Here is a 19,996-nt window from a genome sequence, read left to right as displayed (position 1 = left end):
AGCCCTGGAGCAAATTATCCTCGCTCTGATGCTCTAACTCAACTCGCTGGCAATGATTGAATATGTGGAAAGTGACCTTGAAGATAGATGCTGTCAGTGATCTGATGTATGACTCTAACTTTCCTGTTTTATCTCTTATTATTTTGTTTGTTTGTTTTGTTTTCTTCTCTGCTGCCTTCTCTTTCTGACCCATGTCCTCGTTCTTTCTAATAAGTTGATTTCAGGTCAGAGGCAAAAATCTATTCCATACATCTTTTTTAAGCATTAGGTGTACAATGAATTGCCTTTATCATAAAATAATAGTCAGGAAAGTTGAAATGCAGGAGAAAAAAAAATTGTGACTTCCTTGGTGGGTCCAATTATGGGCTGTATCGGCCGTAGTATCGGTAGATGTTGTTGCAGGTGGTGGTACCATATAGAACCTTGCTCAAGTTACCTATATTTAGGGAGCCACATCTGAAAAGTTATATTTTTGTCTGGTTCTAAAATGGTATTACTGGTATTACACGATTGTCTGTGGCAGCTTCTAACAACAGAACACTGACATGTAAAAAAACTGTGCATTACTAGATAAGTAGTCTCTGAAGAAGAGGAAAGAAAAGAATTAATCGTGTTTTTAGGAGTTTAATCTCTCCACAGAGGAAAGAATAGTCGATTCTGCAGCACAAATACGGTAGGGGCAAAATTACCAAGAAGAGCAACAATTAAGTACATTTATAATTTTGTTAACTCTAGTTGAAGTTGCCAGAACTGAAGTTTGAATGTGCATCATTTAAACAGCAAAATAGCCTACATTTTCTTAGAAATGCTTAAAACTGGGCTGGAATCAGAGCGATTGTGTAGAGTAAAACAATGTGGAAGTAAAACTGAATACAGCATCACACACTTTGTCAGCTTAAGTGAATATCTGGTTGTTTTTTATTCATCCTCAAGTTGTAAAACTTCCCTTGTTTGCGTGTTTTGTGATGCACTGAATATTGCTTCCTCAAGGTCTGCTGCTGGACTACAATTTAATGAACTGCCTCTTATATTGTGCTCGCTTACTTGCAGAATCAATAATTTTAGATCCATGAAGAGAAATGTTTTTTTTTTTTTACTTTTGTGTCTTTAGAAATTATTTGCTATTTTAAGTGTTTTTTTTAAACTAATGCAACAGTATTGTGTATAGCTAAAACACACACCAACTCTCTTCCCTCCCTCCATAACTGTGTCCACAGTCTATCCGGGAGGTGACAGGCTATGTGTTGGTGGCCCTGAACCAGTTTGACTACCTGCCTTTGGAGAACTTGAGGATCATCAGAGGAACCAAGCTGTATGAGGACCGCTACTCCCTCGCAATCTTCCTCAACTACAGACGTGACGGAAACTTCGGCCTCCGCCAGCTGGGTCTGAAAAACCTCACAGGCGAGTGACTGAATTATTATTTTCTGGTTCTTCACGTGTCTGTGCTTGGGTCTATGATCTGTGTGTTGAGTCCATTCTTTGAAGGAGTTTGTTTTGATTAGAGATCTAATGTTTAACATGCTATATCTCCACACCTCCTGGAGTGTGTGTGTGTGTTCACCACATGCTGGGAATTCCTCTAACAGGTTAGCACACCTTTGCAGCTATTCTAAATCCTGCATACTGTAAAAAGTTGATTGAATACTTTCGACCCTATAACAATAAAATTTACATGAAATAAATTCAGCCATTTAGTCTTGCTAGTTTTGATTAATGACAGCTATATGCTTAAAATATGCCAACCCAGATTTTGCTTTTACAGTGATGCATACTGTCCAGTGTGAGTGACACAATCTACCCCAAAACTTGCATGTAATGTTACTTTTTATAATTTAGAGATGAATCTGAAGCTGTCTTTGCAAATGGTGTGCATCCCAGTGTGAGACTAATGAGATGAGAGCAGAAGGGTTACAGTCACGTGGAAACCGACTGATAATTTGAAACCTATTTTTGGTTTTAAAAATTTTTTTTTGTTTTGTTAATTGCGTACGTAACAGCTAGGAGGTGGATTAAATGAATGCTTCACAGCATCTTACCTGAAACTTATTTATTCACTTCACTCACTTCATTACCTTGTTTCACATTGCCATCCTTGGTGTTAATGATTATGAAAAGGTCTCATAGCTGAATTCAACTGTGATCAGATCCCCTTGCTGACATACCTGTGTTAATCAAATCTTGTTTTTGCTATTGCACAAAGTTGTCTGCCCTCTGTCTTTGAAGCAATGCTAAGAAGTGATATCAGGATTATTTCACACTGATCAATCACAAAGATGGTGAGGATATCCCTGATTTATCCCACAATGTGCATAACAGGTGGTAAAATGGGTGCTTTCAGGAAACATTGTTACAAAAATACAATTGCAATTGGAATACTGGTTGGGGGGTTCATTGCACAGTGGGATTAATAAATTGGCCAAATGTGCTTGTAGTTATTTACTGGCTTCTATCAGCTTTACACAAGATGGGAACATGCAGACAGTCTGCCTCTTGTACTTCTCCCAAGATCCTGACTGGTGTTGTTATCACAATTAACCCTATCACACTAAAGGACATGATGCTGACTCGCAACGTGAAAACGCTTTATTTCTTCTGTCATTTCACTCCTGCTCTCACACAAAGTATTCTCATCTGATGTACAACCCACTCGGCTATGGATCCAAGCCTGTTTCCTCAGAAGATGGAGAAAACTGTGAATTGTGATTACTGATAGATATTGTACTAAGAAGGAAAACAATGTGTGGGTGGCTCTGCCTCTTTATGAACAAGGCATCCATGTGCTGCACGGTTCTCTTCAGGGCTCCTGACCCCGAGGTCAGTAAGAAATCAAGCTCTTGACTTGCAAAGAAGATGTAGAGTTTTTTCCACAACAGGGCTAAGTGGGGCATGCCAGGGCCAGGGCCAGATCATGATGTGTGAAACACAAGATCAGAGGTGTTATTTACTCATTCTGATGCTAAATCCAACCTCATAAATCTTCTGAGAGGCTGGAAACTGAAAGAGATGCAATTTGTGTTTTGGTTGAATAACAAGCAGAAGTGTCATCAGTAAAGCCTGGTCAGTTGTGTTTAGCCCCATGGTGAAAACACTTTCACTCGTGTTCTGTTTTTCTTTTTTTCAATTTTTTCAGTTTTTGCCCTCTGGTACAATCATAACATAAATCATTCTGCGTATTGTCTTTTACACATAAGGAAGCATGAGGAACCAGATTTGAATGATTTATTAGTTAGCACCACAAAGTACCATGCTTGCCCTCACTGATATGAGGAATGTCAGTAAAATGTGTTATGAAAGGACTTCTGCTGCTCCTTCCTCTGTGGGGATGAGCTCCCAATGCAATTAGACTGGACTGGTGGAACATGGTACACGAAAGCTTGTTTCCACCCAGTGATGTTTGGGGAGCAATATTACACACATGCATAAATATATGTTATACATAACCATGGTTTTGAGTATGTCAAGGAGGCACTGAGGCAAAGTAAGAAAGACAATGTCATCACTTTGCACAAGAATTGTCAAAATACTGTCTGTTTTGAGGGATTTCTATTTATTCCTCAACTAGAATTTATTTAGATTTGTAAGGAAGAAGCTTGGCACGAGGTTCGTGTCTCTGCTGCTTCCAAACCCGCTTTCTAAATAATTCAGACGTCTCTCATTGTTTTCTTCAACTGTTCCTTCCTGGTGATCCCCCAGAGTCGCAGGAAACAACACAGCCGTTTGCGAGTGTGTGTGCAGCCACAGTGTGTGCCTGTGTGTTATGTTCCATCTTGTATTCCTTCTTGCATGTTGCGCCACACTTAGGGAATTGCATTTGTCCAGCACCACCAGCAGCTTTTTTGCCAAGCCTGTCCTTTTCATTGTGGTGCCAAGTTGAAGCCAGTGCTGAGGGAGCCGGGGCTGGACTCTGAGAGAAGCTGCTGTTTGATGTGCCATCCGTGGCCTCGAGCCATGAAGTGGAGGGGAAGTTATGCACAACAGCCATGGCCTGAATCTGCTCTACTTCATAACTCTGACTGTTTGAGTTTCACACTAGTATCTTTTGTTCTTTTTAACGAACAGAATAGAAAACAATCTGCTCACTTTCTCGTTAATGATGAAAAAAATATCTTATAACAACCTATTTGTCTTCTTATAGGAAGATTCTTTCATGTTCAGAGGGTTTGTTGTTATTACAACATACCAACTAGAGGTCTTCAGTGGTCTCCTTGCTTCCCAGAAACTGAGACCTGACCTGGAACCCAAATCAGATCCAAATTATATGCTGTCTCTGTTCTATTTCCCGAGGTCTCAGGTCTGTGTGTTAATATCTAACAGTGTATCCAAGGAGTTTTGCTTTCAGCTGTGGTCATGTGTCGCTACATCATCACCGCAGGAGGCAAGATAGAGTGTGAACTGTGAAATGGCATGTATAGCTTGGCCCTAGCTGCTCATTAATTTGTGGCGCATCATGCTGCTGCCAGTATTGGTGATCTCTCTAATGATCCTTGAGTATGTGATTGGGTCAGGTCTTCAAGTGCCTTTTGCATCCGTTAGAATATATGCATGTTAAGTTATGGTAGATGGGGCTGTTTAGGATCAGGTCCAACATTTCGCACCAATGAAGATCTCCACTACCAGCTTATCTCTTTATAACAAGAATCTTGTCTTGGGGGGGGTCTATCATATCACTGCTTTTTGCACAGATGGTCCCGACAGTTAAACAAGCTCTTCCTGGGGGTAGAAACAAGTCACTTGTGTCCCAGTTTGCTCGCTTGCAGTTGTCATGATTCTACAGTGAGCTGTTAAAGAAGGAAATTAGCCTGAACCATCAGGATTGAGCCACTCCTGTACATCAAGCAGCACAGATCAAAACTCTTCCCTTCCTTCAAGTGCTGTCGTGAGTCCAAGGCTAGCTGTCTCATTTATTACAAGGCCTTTGATGTTGCTGTCATATTAGTCCATCGTTCCTTTGCCAACAGCCCCCAGGAGAAGTGTAAAATGATCAATATAATCCAGAAGCAACACATATATAAGAGGATAAAACTTATTAACTACATAAGGGGCTAATCAAGAGAAGGCACAGTCAAAGACCCCCTCAATGCTTTTAACGCTACTGCATTTCCACTTGGGTCGAAATTGCTTTGGGATGAAATCAATTTGTCGCTAGTATATTGTAGCATTGCACTTATTGATTTTTCTGGTGCACTTTCTGCGAGCTGCGAGTGGACTCTCTGGATTTGAGGGGACTGGAGGATGGGGTGGAGGAGGTCTCTGGCTGAGCAGGGATAGGACTCCCTCCAATGCACCTTTCAATCAAGCTTAGCTAAGTTATCCTCATGAATATGAAATATAAGGCACAGTCAAGCCGGGAAAAGTTGAGGGATAGTGTGTGTGTGCATGGGGGTGTATAGAAGGGAATAGGAAATGTAAAAGACACTTTTTGCTTAAGTTTAGATGTGTCGTTTGTTTGCCATTATGTTATAGGGACCCGAGCACTCACTAAGTCACGTCCTCACAAGGTTATCCATTTTTTGGTCTACAAGTGAACCCTCTGTTTGCCGCGAAGAGAGACTTCAAATAAGCACCTTTCTTTCTATCTTTTCTCCCTGCCACCCAAGAAAAAGGTTAAACAGAGCTACTTCCTGACATTTTTCCTAATCTTTATTTTGATGCACACTGACCCGCAGCGTCCTCCTTCCTTACATTTTCAACACTTTTGTCGGGATTCACATGAACCCTGGGCTGCCTCGGTGCTTTCACATGGTAATTACAGCCTGCTTCTCTGGCAAAATAATAACAGCCTCAATAAGGAGCACAACAGTGTTGAGCTTTCTGATTTAACGCAGTTTACTGCCACCCCCTCCCTTTCCTTCATTTCATCCAGTATCTTTTTTTTTTTCAGATTTGTTTAGTGTTGTTGATTCATTTTTCTAACCACCCTACGCCTGCACTGCGTCTGTCCAAAATGAGGCATCCAATCTGAGGCCCCATCTGCTGAATGATCCTCTCTCGTCGCATGCATGTACACACGCCCGTGTTTTACGCCATGGCGTTATCCACTCCTTCATGGCCCATCTGCTCTCTCTTTATCTATCCCATTTTCTGTCTTTCTTCCATCTTTTTATCCCTCTTTCTTTGGCTCTCTGTCTCTCATCATATTTTAGTTGGCTGTCTTGATTTGTCGCATTCATGCCTTTTACACAAACACATGCAATATAATGTCGGTGCCATTTTTGCACTGTATGCGACACCCATTTGAGCACCTGAGTCCTACTGTGATCTCCAAAGCCTACTGCAAGTGTTCAACGGGGAAATCTCAGTGAACGTATGCTAACATCTGCTGAACATGTCCTGTTTAGCATCTTGTGACGGCCATGCACAGGGGAGGCAGCGAAACAATAGGATGGAATGGGGCAAGGTGAAAGGGACGATTTGAGTCAGTGCGTTTCCCCCAGACAAGGGACTGCTGAGAGTTGGGCATGAAATTGCTGCCTTCTTCTGATGCCTGAGACTTCCATTCACCGTCTAACTTCCAGGAGAAGAAAGAGCAATTCTGCCACAAGAGGCAGGCAAGATTGGTTCAGTGCAAGTCACCAGGATTCAGTCGAGCCTCTTGCCTGGCAGCCCACAGACCTCAGGTCTCCTTCAATTGTGTGTCTAATTGATTACTTCCCATGCAATTACTCCTGTGTCACACTCAATATTTCACCGCTCCAGGAAGGGGGCAAGAGGGACTTCTCTTTCTGAAGAACGACATTCATATTGTCACATTTGTGAGCCCCTAATGTGGATCGTGAAGAGGCACATGTTAAATTGAAGTCCGGAACGGGCCATCAGTGGTGGTTGGTGTTAATTGATTGCTCTGTAATACCACTGTGTGACAGAGATAGTGAGACTATTAGAGCCAATGGTTTGGTTTTTTTGCCATGGGAGCAGCAGAGCTCAACTTCTCAAAAACTTTCTTTTAATAGTTTTGTTTAATTTTCCACCACTATACAAACCTAACACGACAGGAAAGTATTTATTGACATGCTTTTGGATTAAATGTTTTATATTTCACTACCTTTGGCTCCCTCTGCACACGATGGCCCAAGTCTCCCACATCACAAACCACAATCATATCCTCAATAATTTCTTACTTTTATAATCTTACAGTGTCGCTCACAGCACGGCCTTAAGGGTACAGCGTTGCTTATTTTTGCCTTTGTTATTTGTTATGTTCTCCACTCTAATAATGTTTGAGATTTAATAAGCAGAAAATAACTGTGCTTTATGAAATATTAATGGACAACAACGTCAAAACCTGCCTTGAGAAAGGAGAAATAATATAACAAAATAGATCTTCACCAATTAAAAGTGTGTGTGTGTCTTTGTTTGAGTTTTGCGTAAATAAAATTACTGGACTCTGTATATGTAACTCTTTTAAAGTTTTTGCTCAGAATTCCTGTGTTAAACCATGCTTTCTTTTTCCCAGTAACCTGTTACAAGACTTGACAAAGTTCAATCAAACATTAAGGCAACTGTTATTATACCACCTTATGTCTACTGCATTATCCCCTAAACCGATCGCAGGAATCTGTAACATGAGTTTGGACAAAAAAAGTAAAAGGCCCTTTGAATCTATAATTAAAAGGATGGAGGAAAAAGTAAGAAAAGTTTAAAAGATAGAAGTAATTTCACAACATTAGGAAACAGCAAGGGCAGATAGGCAATCATTACACTTAGATCAAATAACCGACAGGTGCTGATACTAAAAAAACAGCCTGAATCCAACCTTGGATTGACTCCCCATGGTGCAGCTCAGGTCCCCTGTTTTGATGGTGATTATTCTGCTGGCATCATTGAAGGAAGAATAAAATCACCCCTCAACTTCAAATGCCATCTACCTCTAATATTGCGATCCCTACTTTTTTAAAAAAAAAAAATGGTACTTTTAAAGCAGATTTAGTTTAATCTTTCAGCAAATCATGTACATATTTATTTCCTAGAACAAAGAACAAAGAACTGGGCCTTATCAACTGTCTTAACTCTCGAAGTGGAGAAAATGTTTATCTGATGCTTCTTCCCCCAAGAGACAGCAAAAGCCTATTTGATCAACAACTCTGATCTTTCAAATTGTTAAATATCAGACATTTTAGATGCATGTGAGGGAAACAGTTTGGAGTTTCTCAGATAAAATGGTTAGTTGGATGTAAATCAGAAATAAAGAACTGGTAGTACTTCTTTCTATTCTGGGGACCACTTATGCCTTTGTTTTTTATGCATGCAAGCATGCTAATGTGTGAATATACATGAGTACAGTATTGTTCATATGTGTAGAATGTCTGTTTCCAATAAATAATTCACAATGACGAAGCCCATCACTGCATTAGTGAGCGCCCTAGAAGGACTCTAACTATCTATATTATATTAGCTGATTAGAAATATTGTCCAGTCCAAACCTAACCTCTGCTTCATCTTTTGTTCACTAGAGAAATATCCAGACTTGCCTAAACACGACTGCATGCTCTTTATTACCAATTTCCCATCCAAACTGGACCTTTACGGCCTGCTGGAAGTGAGAGTCGACTTTTACCTCATTAAAAGTTAAAGTAGGTATGGAAGGAATTTTAATGCCAATTAATAATCGAAACATATTCCTCCTCTCTCTTTCTCTAGCATTTCCATCCCCTCTGGCTATGGCTTAGATCAGGCTAAGATCTGCCATGATGTAGATGTAAAACTGGCTCAGACACCAACAGGAGGCTGTTCACGTAGTTGAAATCTCGTCTGAATTCTACCGTTGTTCCAGCAGGAAACCGGATAGCATGAGTGTGACATGAGTGTGACTGTGTCTGCTTAAGTGTGTGTGCTGGAGATTAATTTGCTCTGTAGGTTATGTAAATTACCATGTGTTTTTCAGCCGCTTGGACTGAGCAATGATTTAAACCAAACACTGCTACTATAAAGTGTTGAATAAGTATATAGCCGATCAAATATGTTCTCATTATTAAGTATATTCCCAAGCTCTCTTTTGTTTTAGTTCTGGTCATAGTCTTTTGATGAAAGTGTAAATTAGTTTTGGTCAAATTTTGTGTCAGTATAGCAGCTCTGCAGTAATACAACAGACCGACTCTACTCATTAATCCAGTTATCATTCCCAAACTCCAGCTGTTTGAACAGAACCACTCTCATTAGTACAGATACCTGTTCTCTCCACTGCAGAGCAGTAAACCATTCAGAAGCTGGATTCCTTCACTTGTTGGTTTTAGCTTCAGAGGAGACATTAAAATGTAAGACAACATATTAATATTTAGTTATTGAGCATTAAAGGAAGATTTAGATGGTTGATTGTCCTGACATTAATCCTGGAACTTATTCTTTCGATAGCAACACGAACGATAGCCAACTGAACAGTATGTTGCATCCACATTACATTCTTTTTTTTTTTGCATAGGTAAACGTGCAGTCCAGCTGTTTTTGTCTTTGTCTAATTTTCAGTCAATTGTAGATAATTGTATTTCTTTCAAGAACCAATAACATCAGCGCTGGATGCAAGATGCTTCTCATTAACGTCAGTGGAACAGGTCGAGTGCCTAATTCAACTTCTGAACAAGAGACATTGTAGGCAGCAGAGGATACTGCTCAAGGGGCTAGGTTAGAGTGTGTGATTTGCATGAAGGCTTATGAATAAGATTTGGCAATTAACTTGGTAATTAATTCATTTGTCCATTCGTCAGTCTTTCTCATTATCATTTAGTTTTTATTCATTGCCCAGACCTTTAATACATTTTCTCATAATTTCATTTTCAGTGGTTCCTTTTTTTTTTTTTTTTTTTTTTTTTTTTTTATATAAAGGTTGAGCCTTATTGTCTTAATCAAAATTAGATCATCAACAAACTTTTTGTCACAGTTTCCTTTGACACAATCATAGAGTTTAATGATGGCTTACTCATTTCCAGTGACATATACACTCCCCTGTCATACATGTCTGGTTATACTATCCATAACTAGAGTTAATGGACAGCTGTTAGCCAATCAGAATTCACAGTGGCCATAGTATAAGCGTTTTTTTAATGGGGTTTGTGCAACAGTGGGAGTCTACACAGAGAAAAATATAGAATATTGCACACTTTGTAATGCTGAACCATCTTCCCTGACCTCCTTCCCAAGAGAGTTTGCAGTGGTATTACACTAATACATGAATTTTACCTTTGCATCTGAGGGAGGACAGTCATTATTTGCAAACAAAAAATGTCAACATAGGTTATTTTAAGCATATAAATAAATGTCAAATGCTGTCATTGTTTTTGGTGAGGGCAGTTTTTCCTACAACAGCTATTCATCATTGGACTAAAAACTGAAACCATTATTCATATGATTTGCACCGTACATGAAATCTGAGTTTATAAGGATTTTAGATTAAATTTAGTGCAGCTAAAACACCACTAATACTCTTCTCTCAACTATTTTTAATAACCTAGATAAACTTTGCAAACATCTAGCATCTTTTGTGATAAGCTACCTGCACTTTGCAACAAGTTTGCACAATATCAATACTTATCCCTTCACTGATTGTGTCAACACTGCATTGTAACACTACACAACATTCAGACAACCTCAAGTGGACACACACACACACACACACGTACAAACAAACAAATGAAGGTCTTCACCCTTCTTTTTTTAATTAATTGAGAGTTTTTTCTTGTTTGTACAGTGTATACTGTACCTTATTTCTACTCATTATTCTCTTTTTGAAAAGTCGCCAATACTCTCAGATTCGATGGCAGATTCAAAACAAACACTCGCACTGTGATTGTCATGTTCACTTTCTGTCACTGACTGGCTGTCATTGCAGCTTTAGCATGTCAGTGCATGGCTGTGCAGTCTTGACATGCAGCTCTTACTTTGATTCTGAAGGCCAGACTGTGTTCCAGACAGGTCTTTGATGTCAGAGGCGCTCAGTGCTCATCTCAGAGGAGGAGCAAAATGAGTGGGAAAGCAAATGAAATAGGAGCTGACTGACAGCTTGGTGGGTCTCAAAAGCCACAGAGGAAAATGTCACTTTCCATCAACTTAGTTAAGAGGCCTAAATGGACACCTGTGGACTCCCAATGATAAAAGATTTCCAGTGTTGAAGACATGAGGTGTTTTAATATTAGTATAAACAAGTTCTGAAATCACACAGGTAGCAGTGTGTCTTCTTAGACTGTTTTTTGTTCTTGTAGGTGTTTTTTTTTTTTTTTTTTTTTTTTTGTGCAGTTGTTGTCGGTGTAATCATCTTCTGGTATCCATTTTTTGTGGCATGTTGTAGAATGTGCTGCTTTACAAAAACTTCAGACTTCAGGTCTATGTTAGTGTTTCAGCTGCAGGTCTTTCAGCATACCTTACATGCTGACAAGATATAGGGTAATTGTAAACGGTTGGATAAAAGGCCAGAGCTTTCCAATTGCATCCGCCAATTGAAATTGTTAGCATTAGGGCTTGCTTTCCATGAGTTTAACAGAAGCTGTGCTCCCAAAACCAATTTAATAACCCTGCCTCAGTGCCGACACACACATAAACACACATTACCCTCCAACCCTACCACTCCTCCCCTTTCTCCCATGGCAGCTTAATAATTAATATGCTTATTTTTTGCCTCTTAGGCCGAAGCCTTGGGTAAGTGGAGCAGCGATTGATGGGGGCAGTGGTGGGTAATGGGACATGAAAAGGACTTTTCTGTTCATCTCAGGTCTCCATAGAGATATGATGGGTGTTACTATACGCAACATCAGGCATGACTTCACCAAATAAAATTTAAAAAAAAAGCCTCTGCCACCTCTCCATGTTACATTTTTTTTTTGTTGTGATGCTAACAGATCTGGCATCCTCTGATGGTATTTTTCTGATTCAGATTTTTCAACCACGTCTAGCAGATGGTCCCATTTTGATAATGTTGTACTCAGGTTTTTATTATAGTCTGCTATTGCAACCACCAGGCAAGGTGGGGGGGCATTTCATTGCCCATACACTGAGGTCAGTCTGGTAGATGTGGCCTGAAAGCATTTGCTCCACAGTTGTGTTCTCAGACAATGCAGTGACGGCTGCCATCAGACACAGGAAGCAGTCTTACCTTGACAACAGTAAAGAAGATCAAAACAACAGGAAGTTCAAGTGGTCATTGGACAAAATGTTTATTTTTTAATGTTGATCAAAAACAATATGAAAGTTTATCCAGTGCAGTATCAGGGTAACGAGGGAGAATCCAACTGTGAGCATTGGATGGAAAATTAACTGATAATATTAGGTCTAAACTAGTTAACAGGCTGTAAGGTACAGTAGTCTGTTTGGTACACTTTATTATTATATGTTAATTCAGATGTTATTGATGTTTTCCCCTGTTACTGTTGCACTTTATTGTACTTGATGTAAAAGTAGCAGTCAAGTGGTGAAAAAGTCTTAGCTGCAACGCTGATGTTGATCATTTTAAACCCATTTAATGGTTGTTGTTACATTGTTAAATTGAAAAAAAAAACTAGAGGACACTGCAGGAAACATGGCCTTCTACCAAAACCACCTGACACACAGGTCTGAAAACTTAGAGCCTGTATATTGTACGGTTGATGGGATGATTTTTGCATTTGTCCAATTTGTGTGTGCATGTTGTCTGACCACATTGGAAGGCAAAAGTGTTTATAACATTAGAAGGCACAGTGAAAAGCTTGCCTTGGTGGAGGGAAGGGAGGGATGCAGGAGTTAATTGAATATATAGCACAGACGGCCTGTCCTTGAAGCCATTTATAGTGTCGCCTCTTTGTTGTAGACAGAAAAATTGTTACAACCAAGTGCTACAGGTGTGTAACTAATGAAAAAAGAGGGCTTGAAAAAGAAGTTTAAACCCTGCTTACTTTCTCACCTGGCACACCTGGCCAGTCAGTGAGGGTGAATGTCAGATTGTCAGCTTTGGAATGTTACAGAAATTTTCAGACACAGCTCCCCCATTTCTGTTGTCAGAAAATTGTGCGGGGAGGGGTTTTCCCCCTTACCTGACAAGGGGGGGGGGGCAGTTATGACCTGTGATGACAATAGCTGTTCTAGCTGGTAGGCATTGTGTAGCCCTTCGTTCAACATTGTTCAGGATTTTTATGGGTTAAAAAAAAACACTAGTTTTGCCGTGGCTCTCCTGGTATCTCTCCTGTTATCTCCCAGGTGTTATGGCTATTAACAAGTCAGACCTATGCCCCTTGTGTGACATTAGCACAGACCCTCCAATCTCTAAAATGCAGATGTAACTGAAGGACTTAAAAAAAAAAAAAAAAAGATATTTTATCTAAATAACAAATTGTGCAGTTTTGACTGAGGTGTGAAGGATTTGTTGACAAAGAGCGAGCGGGGTGAATTCGGCAAAGTCAAAAGCTGACGGCAGCTTGCAGCCATTTCTGCTAGAGCTCTTTTTTAGTGGTGTAGGGTTTCACTTGAAATCTAATTCACGGTCCTCTGGGTGGACTTTTCCCACCTTGGCTGACGGACATACGAGTGCTGTGTGAACAAAGCGAGAGCCATGGCCTGTAGTGTGTTACTGAATGTCTCCCAGTAGGCCTGGAATAACAAGGCCTCAATGACGTGTTGTTGCCTTAGCAAACCATGCACTGACTGAAGCTAGCTTCCTCTGTGCTAAAACCAACATACTTGGTATGCTTGTGGTAAGATACGCTCTCTCCCCTCAGTCTCTCCATCTTTCCCTCTCTTTCTCTCTGCCTCTCTCAGACCCTGTTTTGTTTTGCCCATTCCAGAGAGTGTGGCTCATTTTAATTCAGCTGGCAGGCTGATCACACATCAGGCTTGATAAGCTAAGTGGCCCTCAGCAGCAGCAATTGAAGGTCCTTTTGCTCTTTTTTTTAATCACGCACTTGTTTGTCCCCTTGATAATCTTTTCAGTCTTACTTTTTCTGTTTCTTCTCTCCTTTGTTTTCATTGTTTTGTTTTTCTTTCTTGCTCTTAGATTTGTCTTATCTCAAGGTGTTGTAATATGGTTTTCTCCTCCTCCGCCCCATCTATAAAGCTCAGATTACCAGGGTTTTATCGCAGTTTAAGTTGAAAATAAGCAAGGATACAAGCCCACCCCCCCATAACCATTGTGTCATGATTTTCTCTTCTCGTCTTTAAGCAGATGCTTTGCTTTGCTCTGGTATAATTCCATAATCCCTAAATCTCAGCCATTTTTCATAAAGACTCATAGGAAACAATTGCGTGAGGGATGGGCCAAATTTAATCAGCAGCCTGCGAATGCAATTATCATGGCGCAGGAGAGGCACATGTTTGGGGGATGGGGCTATGGCCGACGCCCTCATGCCATCTACTATACCCCTGAGAAAAGCTCAGCAACATTTCTCCTTCAGAGTGACACAAAGGATAAAAAGGATCCATGTTATTTCTAGGCAAAGACCAATCTATCAGTTTTATTGATTGAATATTACCATAAAATGTTTTTTTTCTTAACAGCTTCAGTCCACTCAATTTTTATCCTGTGCCACACAAAAAGAAACAGAAACATTTGTTGTGTATGAAGGGATAAAATTATCATCAGATGATTCAGGAAGCTCCCATATCGAAACTTATTCAGTTTGACAAATGCCTGTTTCAGATGGTAATAGTTTGTTGTACTGTTTTATACCCATGCCCATCTATTGCTGTGCATCTAGGCAGTTATTTCTCCTTCTGCCTGCTAAAAGACAGCCATTTCTCCCCTCCTTTTCTGTTTGTTGTTGCTGTTTTAGTCACAGCCCTTGCCCCTTTCAAAACGATTTATGTCTTCGCTACTCCCGTATTTTTTTTTTTTTTTTTAATCTCAATGTCACTTATTTCAGCCTTTTTATATGGAGCTCTACAACTTGTTTTCCATCCAAACACTGGGCTGCCACACAGGGAAAAATAGAGGTCTAAGTTTAACTGAAATAAAAGGCCATGGTGAGACTAACAGTTTCTAATTCAATGGGTTTTTTTTCCATTGAAATGGAAGAGGTTGTTTATTACAAAAAAAATATATATATATATATCTCACACGTGACACTGCATGTGAATGTAATGCTGCTGTACGCTGCCTTGGCCAGTCAGCCATGAATGTCGGTCACCACGTTAAAATTAAATGTGCACTCAGTATACAAGGTCTCTCCACATTTATATGCAGACAGGAATATGTATTTAGAGACACACAGGAAGACACATATTAGACATATCTACTTATGAAGTAAACACTCATGTGTTTGCCTTTGTTCAATCTTTAATGTCCCTCTTTTTCTTCCTTTCCAGCATGGTGCCATCCAGTTGTCATGGTCTTATGATGGTCCTATTTCCATAAACCTTTTTCTGTTCATCTCTTTCTTTTTCCAACTCAACACTGCCCATACACACACACACACACACACACACACACACACACACACACTGCCCACACTACTACTCCTGACTGCAGTGTGCTCAGAGACAGTGAAATCCCAGCGCTGCCATCTCTCTGGTGAACCTCTCGTGAAGCGCTTTTATGCAGTCGAATTAATGCAGTTGTTCTTTTCAGGTCAATAGTTAAACACATAAAAGTGCAATTACATTTGAGTGGGTACCACCATTTTGCCTGGGGACTGCGTTAACAGTGTTAAAATTGCATGCCGCTCCTCTGGGGGGTGCTCTATCTGTTGACCTTATAGGAGATGAGATTGGAGCTGATGAAGTCTGGGATGCATGCTGAGACACATTTCACAATGTAGAACTTTTAGTTATTAAAGAATTCATTGGTTAATATGACACTGAAATTACAACAATTATATGTACTGCAAATGTAGAGACTGGATAGGACAGCATCTAGATATAATCAAGCACGTTAGCTGCTCGGAAAGAGAAATGGTTGGATTTGGTAACATGACCTACATGAGCCTTGAAGGTTTCTTGTCTGTTGGCTAAGGGTATGTCCTAGAGAATTTAATCTTGTTGCCAGGTTCTCTTTCTGAGCCTTGGAGCGTGTAAGTAATATTTTAGTTTTATCCAGGTCAAGCTGTAAATGGTTTTGTGATATCCATGCACTAATATACATCTGAAATGAAAAAAATTAAAAAAGCAGCAATTGCTCCTTTGTCACCAGGAGACAAAAACCACACAAAGCTGTGTGTCATCAGCCCGGCAATGGGAAGAGATGGCATGTCTCCTGATGACAAGGTGTAATATATATAGATTAAACAGGCACTCCAGTTTTAAATATTAAATTGAATTTACTTTTCACAAGGAGAACTACTCAATCTGTGAAAACAGAAAGCCTGCATTGCAAGGTGGATGTGTGGGAGTGAAGGGCCTAAAAGGGACTTAAAGTCAGGATGTCTCAGTTTCTGCTGCCTCAGTTCTGACTTTTTTAAAAATCTGTCTCACGTGAGCCCAACTTTTTGTAGTAGTAGTACCAGGGTTTATCCTCGTGGAACCTCACAAGTTATTTGTTTTGAAAGATGATCATCGATTGAGACAAACAACTCTCATGTGGAGATAAGAGGATGTTTAAAAAAAAAAATAAAAAAAAAATCCAGTATACCAAAAGCCATGATGTTTCCTCAGACTATTTAAAAGACTTTGGTGAATATGTTCATCATGTGTATGCATTCATGTGAGGGAGAGAGTCTTCAACAGGGCCAAAGCTGTCCACAAGTGAGTGGGCATTGTGAGTTTGCAAAGTTTTGTTATGTTGAAACAAAATGCAAACACACACATACTTTCTCCTTTCTTTCTATTGTATAGATGAACAAATGCACGCACACGCACTCCAACGCACGTACACACAGGTACACACATAGTGTTTTCACTCTCAGTTTAGCTGAAGTGTATGCACAGACACTCTGATGCCTTCTCTTTTTTTCCTTCCTCCTTTTTATTTTTTATCCATGTACAGTACATGCATACATAGACATATACAGGCACATGCAAATACAGATACACACTTACATGTTACATCTGCAAGTATTCCCTTGGCAACAGTGGGGACTGGAGGGCGAGGATGGAAATGTGCGGTACCAGCAGATGATAGATGGGAGGGGAGATCACCTGTTTGTAGAGAAAAGGCACAGTTTTGCTGTTCTGAGAACTCAGAGCAAAGGGATTGATGCAGCACGGTGTAGCAAGCATTTGAAAACCCTACACAGGAAATGTTTTCTCTTAAAGCTGACTATTAGTTGTTTATCGGTGCTGTGCTGCTTTTCTTTTAGTAGCAATGCTGATGGTGCATTTAGTGGCCTCTTGAGTGGGTCTGTTTCATCAAGTTCTTCTAGTTGATCCATCATCTATTCAAGCTTTGCCACCGACTTCAGACACTTTTTTAAATTTTCTTTCTTTCTTCCTCTCTCATGATTTTTTCAGTAGCCATCATCTATAATGACACATGAACACATACACTCATAGATGATCGCTGATGAAATAGATGTCAGTCATTACCCCATCATCTATCACTCCAAGTCATTTATTCATCATCTCTGCAAACGGCAGTTACATTATTTAATTTGCACAATTATTCACTCACTCATTTTTTTTCGTTTATTCCACTATTGCACAGGAAGTGATCCAGTTGAGTCAGCAGCCTGGAATGACTCTTTCTTTCCTTTTAGCTTTCTTTGCTTTTCTACAGAACTACTTACTGACTGTCTTCTTTTCTCCCTTATCTACTGGATCTGTAGATGTTAACAAGCTTATTCAGAATTTAGACAAACTTCACAGTCCCAGGAAAGGTGACATAGCTTATGTGATGTTTTCCAGGAAAGCTGTAGTTATAGTTACACTTACCTTTTAGCTGAGAACTTCCAAGTATATTGTTTTCTATTGTTTACTACTAAAACACTCACTGATAAATTGTTTTCTCAAGCGATTCGTAGCAGTTTCACATGGATGGCAGAGCAGTGCTGACACTCCCCACCCACATTTTCCCAGCTCTTGTAGAGATTTAGATTAGTGACCTTCTGGTTATAAGCCCACTGATGAAGCAAACTGTTAATTGAATTGATACTCAAAGCACATATAGTAATGAGGGCCTCATTACTGCCAATGTTGAGCCGTGTGTGTAAGCGTATGTGTGTGTGTGAATGTGTTTGTGAGCATGTTTTTTTTCTCCTGTGTCTAGTGTACAGTAAATGTGTACTCATCTCTTATTTTAGCATTTCTGCCAGTCTGTCTGTTGTGTGAAACCTAGCAACAGCTTCAGCCTGCCACTGCTGCTGGGATGTACAGTAGGAACTGTGCCCCAGCATTTAGCCTCTTTGACCCAGAATACATCCTCATCTTCCCGCAGAGTTTCTCTCCTCTGTGCCCCTGAGCTGATATCAGCGCTGAGCCGAAACCGAGTTGAAGCTCTCAGTCAATAAGACAGTACAGTGGAGACCCAGGGTAAAATCCCCAATTCCACTGAGAGAGGAGAGGGGAAACTTCTCTGTCTTTCTGATTAAATACTTGTCTATCTATTGTAATTGCCTGACTGTTAAGTGTCCTTTGAATCTCTTGCTGACTCTCTATCTTTCTTATACTTTACAGCTTGGTCGGACTTATGTGTAAGGCTGGTGTGATCTTCATGTTTATGTGTATAAACCCGCCTCTGGCGGAAAATATGAAGACGGACTGAAGTTTAACATTGAGTGAATGTGTTTTCTTGTATGTATTGATGGGAACAATTCAGCACATGGATCTTCTACAGTATATAGAAGAATAAACACTATGGGGGATATTCAATAATGCAGTCCTCCAACACTGGAGCAAATCAACCATTTATTATAGTGCTTCTGTTGTCCTACATATTTCTTCATTAAAAAGTCCACACAACACTAATTCCCTCACAAACTCATTAATATGGCTTTTTTTTCTGATCATTGGTTTGCTATTTGCCTCCCAGTCTTAATCAAACTCATCCCCGCACTGCAATAAAGAGAAAAAAAAAACCACAACAAGCACTTACCATCAAAATAATTGCCTGCATACATTTGTTCTGCCGCCATGAATTTCATATTGTTTTCCTCCAACGGTCCTGTGGCCTGATACTGAAGATTGCTGTGCCTTTTGAAGCCATACACTCATTCAGAGACACTTGGAGTTGCTCTCGGGACAAGGCGGGTGGGGAGGGAGTAGTTTGGAAACACAAGCTGCAGCTACGTGAACAAACTAATTAAGACATTTTCTCTACCCACTAAACAATCAACAGGATTTAACCATTGATCTCCCCCTGGCCGCCAAGTGCACACCCAGCAAATGTGCAAGCCAAGCATTTACTTTTAATGAAAGCAAAGCCTGCATGGGTTTTGCATGTTGTTGGAGGTATTATGTAATATGCGTTTGTTAATTCAAACCTTGGTGACAGAGACCATTGGAACTACTGTAACTAAGCACCAGCAAGGAGCCAATTAAACTGTTATCCAGTCTCTTAAACTTGGTCATGTCACACTGCAAATTAGTGTGTAGTGCATGCAGTACATACACAACACAAATGCACCATGTGTGAGTATGCATTAGAGAGTGGTGGAGCCTTCTTGATGGTGTTGAGGGTCACTTCACTTGTTTTGACAAGGTTGAACAGTCTGCTTATACAGTGTGTTTTGAGAGTATGAATGCTGCTCACGGCCAGCTAGAATTAGTAGAATCACCTTGTCTGGCTTGTTTAGCACACACAAGAATACTGTAAATTCTTTGCGGCTGAGCTATTGCTTATTATGTTGCTGCGTGGCCTGCTGTTGAGTATGACTCACCTTTACAGATATAAGGAAACATGTCCTTGTCCAATTAATAATAGTCTGTATTGTTTCTCTGTCCACACTAACTTAAAACATGAAAAAGATGGAATACAGTAGAACAAAAGTCTGTGCAGCATATCTGACATTATACAGTACGCCTTGTGTTTATCAGACAGTCTTATGGAGAAGAGCAAGCTTTCCCTCTGGTCTGAGCACGAAAGCTACACAATGATCAAGTTCAAGGTGTTACTTTAGGTATTGTTTAGTGGGTTTTGTAGACTCGGAAAGTCAAAGAAAAATCAGAGAACAAACTG

The 19,996-nt window shown here is 40.1% G+C and overlaps 1 protein-coding gene across 1 annotated transcript in view; it reads left to right on the top strand.

Moving 5' to 3' along the window:
- The window catches only part of LOC111218871 (receptor tyrosine-protein kinase erbB-4-like), a 318,365-nt gene that overhangs the window by 189,419 nt on the left and 108,950 nt on the right, over window positions 1-19,996 (top strand). Inside the window, exon 3 of the mRNA XM_022741351.1 lies at window positions 1,218-1,404. Within this exon, the coding sequence (XP_022597072.1) occupies window positions 1,218-1,404 (187 nt within the window). The remainder of the gene's footprint in view (window positions 1-1,217; window positions 1,405-19,996) is intronic.

The sequence above is a fragment of the Seriola dumerili genome, unplaced genomic scaffold, assembly GCF_002260705.1.
Source record: "Seriola dumerili isolate Sdu_G_001 unplaced genomic scaffold, Sdu_1.0 BDQW01000052.1, whole genome shotgun sequence".
Lineage (NCBI taxonomy): Eukaryota > Metazoa > Chordata > Actinopteri > Carangiformes > Carangidae > Seriola > Seriola dumerili.
Note: the sequence above shows the minus strand (reverse complement) of the source record. Positions and strands in the feature narration are given on the sequence as shown.